This window comes from Triticum aestivum, chromosome 6B (assembly GCF_018294505.1).
Source record: "Triticum aestivum cultivar Chinese Spring chromosome 6B, IWGSC CS RefSeq v2.1, whole genome shotgun sequence".
Classification (NCBI taxonomy): domain Eukaryota; kingdom Viridiplantae; phylum Streptophyta; class Magnoliopsida; order Poales; family Poaceae; genus Triticum; species Triticum aestivum.
Window position 1 is genome coordinate 9,067,368 of NC_057810.1, and position 1,711 is coordinate 9,069,078.

General features: G+C 45.3%; 1 protein-coding gene across 1 annotated transcript in view; it reads left to right on the forward strand.

Moving 5' to 3' along the window:
* The first annotated feature begins 1,145 nt into the window (after positions 1–1,145).
* The window catches only part of LOC123138574 (natterin-1-like), a 1,714-nt gene continuing 1,148 nt past the window's right edge, over positions 1,146–1,711 (forward strand). Inside the window, exon 1 of the mRNA XM_044558546.1 lies at positions 1,146–1,566. Coding sequence (XP_044414481.1) covers positions 1,180–1,566 — 387 coding nt within the window. The 5' untranslated portion in view covers positions 1,146–1,179. The remainder of the gene's footprint in view (positions 1,567–1,711) is intronic.

The following is a 1,711-nucleotide window of genomic DNA, read 5'->3' on the forward strand; positions in this document are numbered from 1 at the left end:
GCCGCACCAACAGGCTAGCTCCGTAACGAATGCCAACCAGTAGTTGTTTATATTTTGCTGTTTTCTGAACCTTGTTGATCCGCTATTATGTTGTTTGGTTGATTATTTATGAGTACGAACAGTAATGTGTGCAATCATTTTCTGAATCATATGCTTATTAGCATGAATTATATGTGTTATTGCCGGTCTGTGCTACTACACAACTCTGATTACTAACCTGTTTACCGGGTATCACACACATCTTATTATACCGAATCATTTGTGATTTTTTATCATCGCAAACAATTCACCCGAGTGACCTGTTTGCCTTGTATCACACATATATTATCACTTGTAAACGTTTGTGTTATTTTTTACCATCAGTTCATCTGAGCTGCCTATTTGCCGAGTATCACACGCATCTTGTTAAGTTGAACTGTTTTTGTTCTCCTGGCTCATCGTATCAGTTCATCCGAGTGAATTGTATGTCGTCTATCGCACACACCTTGATCTGTCCGACCGTTTCTGTTGTGTTGGCTAATCACAAACTGTTCATCCGGTTGAACTGTATGTCGTATATCTCACACACCTTCATATTGCTGACTATTTTTGTTGTTATGCTCCTTGCAAACACTTAATTCGAATGAACTGTATGCAACGTATCACACACACAACTGTAATCTGAATTGTGTTTGATGTCTCCACATTCGCAAACCGTTTTATCATTTTTGACGGTTTCCTTACAACACCGTTTGCGATTAATGCATCGCAAAACAGTTTCGTTGAAGGGACTCTGATTGTAGTGTCACGTTAGCAGCATACTGTAGTAGTGAGGCGTTGCCGGAGAGGGCTCGCCGACCATGTGAGGAGGGGGTGTGGAGGGTTTAGGCCTGGATTGCCTTGGGGGAAGAAAGAGTAAGTAGATGAACAGTGGACGTGGGAAGAAAAGGGTTGGAGGAGGAAGTAGATGATTTGGCCGCTCAATCCTAATCCAACGGCTGCGAGCAAAAGTGACTTATGCCAAGAAAAAAAATCAGATGCCTGACGTGTAGGCGCTCCCATATTTTGAACACGTCTACGTCCTGCAACGATCTAATCCTCTGCCACCTATATTCATCTATATATAACAGCCGAAATGGAGTCACGAGCAAAGTAAGCAGCACTGCACTACCTTAGAGAATACTCAGAGGCATTGAGAGGATGGCGGTGGAAATACATCTCCCATGCTGCTTCGCTCTCAAGTCGAAGCGCCATGAGAGCTACCTTCGTTATGTTCACGAGGAAGGAGACGAGACGACCAACGGGCAGCTGCAGCTCAACGGCGAGGACGCCGTCAACCCCTTCACCAGGTTCGATTCCGAGCCGTCGCTGCTGCACGAAGGTATGGTTCACATTCGATGCCGCTACAACCGCAAGTACTGGGTGCCTCGTCAGCGTGGCGGCGGCTGGTGGATCGCCGCGGACGCCCATGAGCCGGAAGAAGACATCGACAGCGCCAACTGCACCCTCATCAAACCCATCATCAGTGTCACAGACTCCAAGTCCAAGGCCAACGATGACGATACTACTACTGGAGCCGCCATGACCGTCAGGTTTCACAATTCATTATACTTATGAATATAGATACTAGTAGCTTACTGGGTTCTTTATAGCTAGCATAAGAAATTAATTATAATTATTCCTCTTGGTCTTGTGGTGAGATATCTCGATTGATCACGCATTGCGTTGTGTG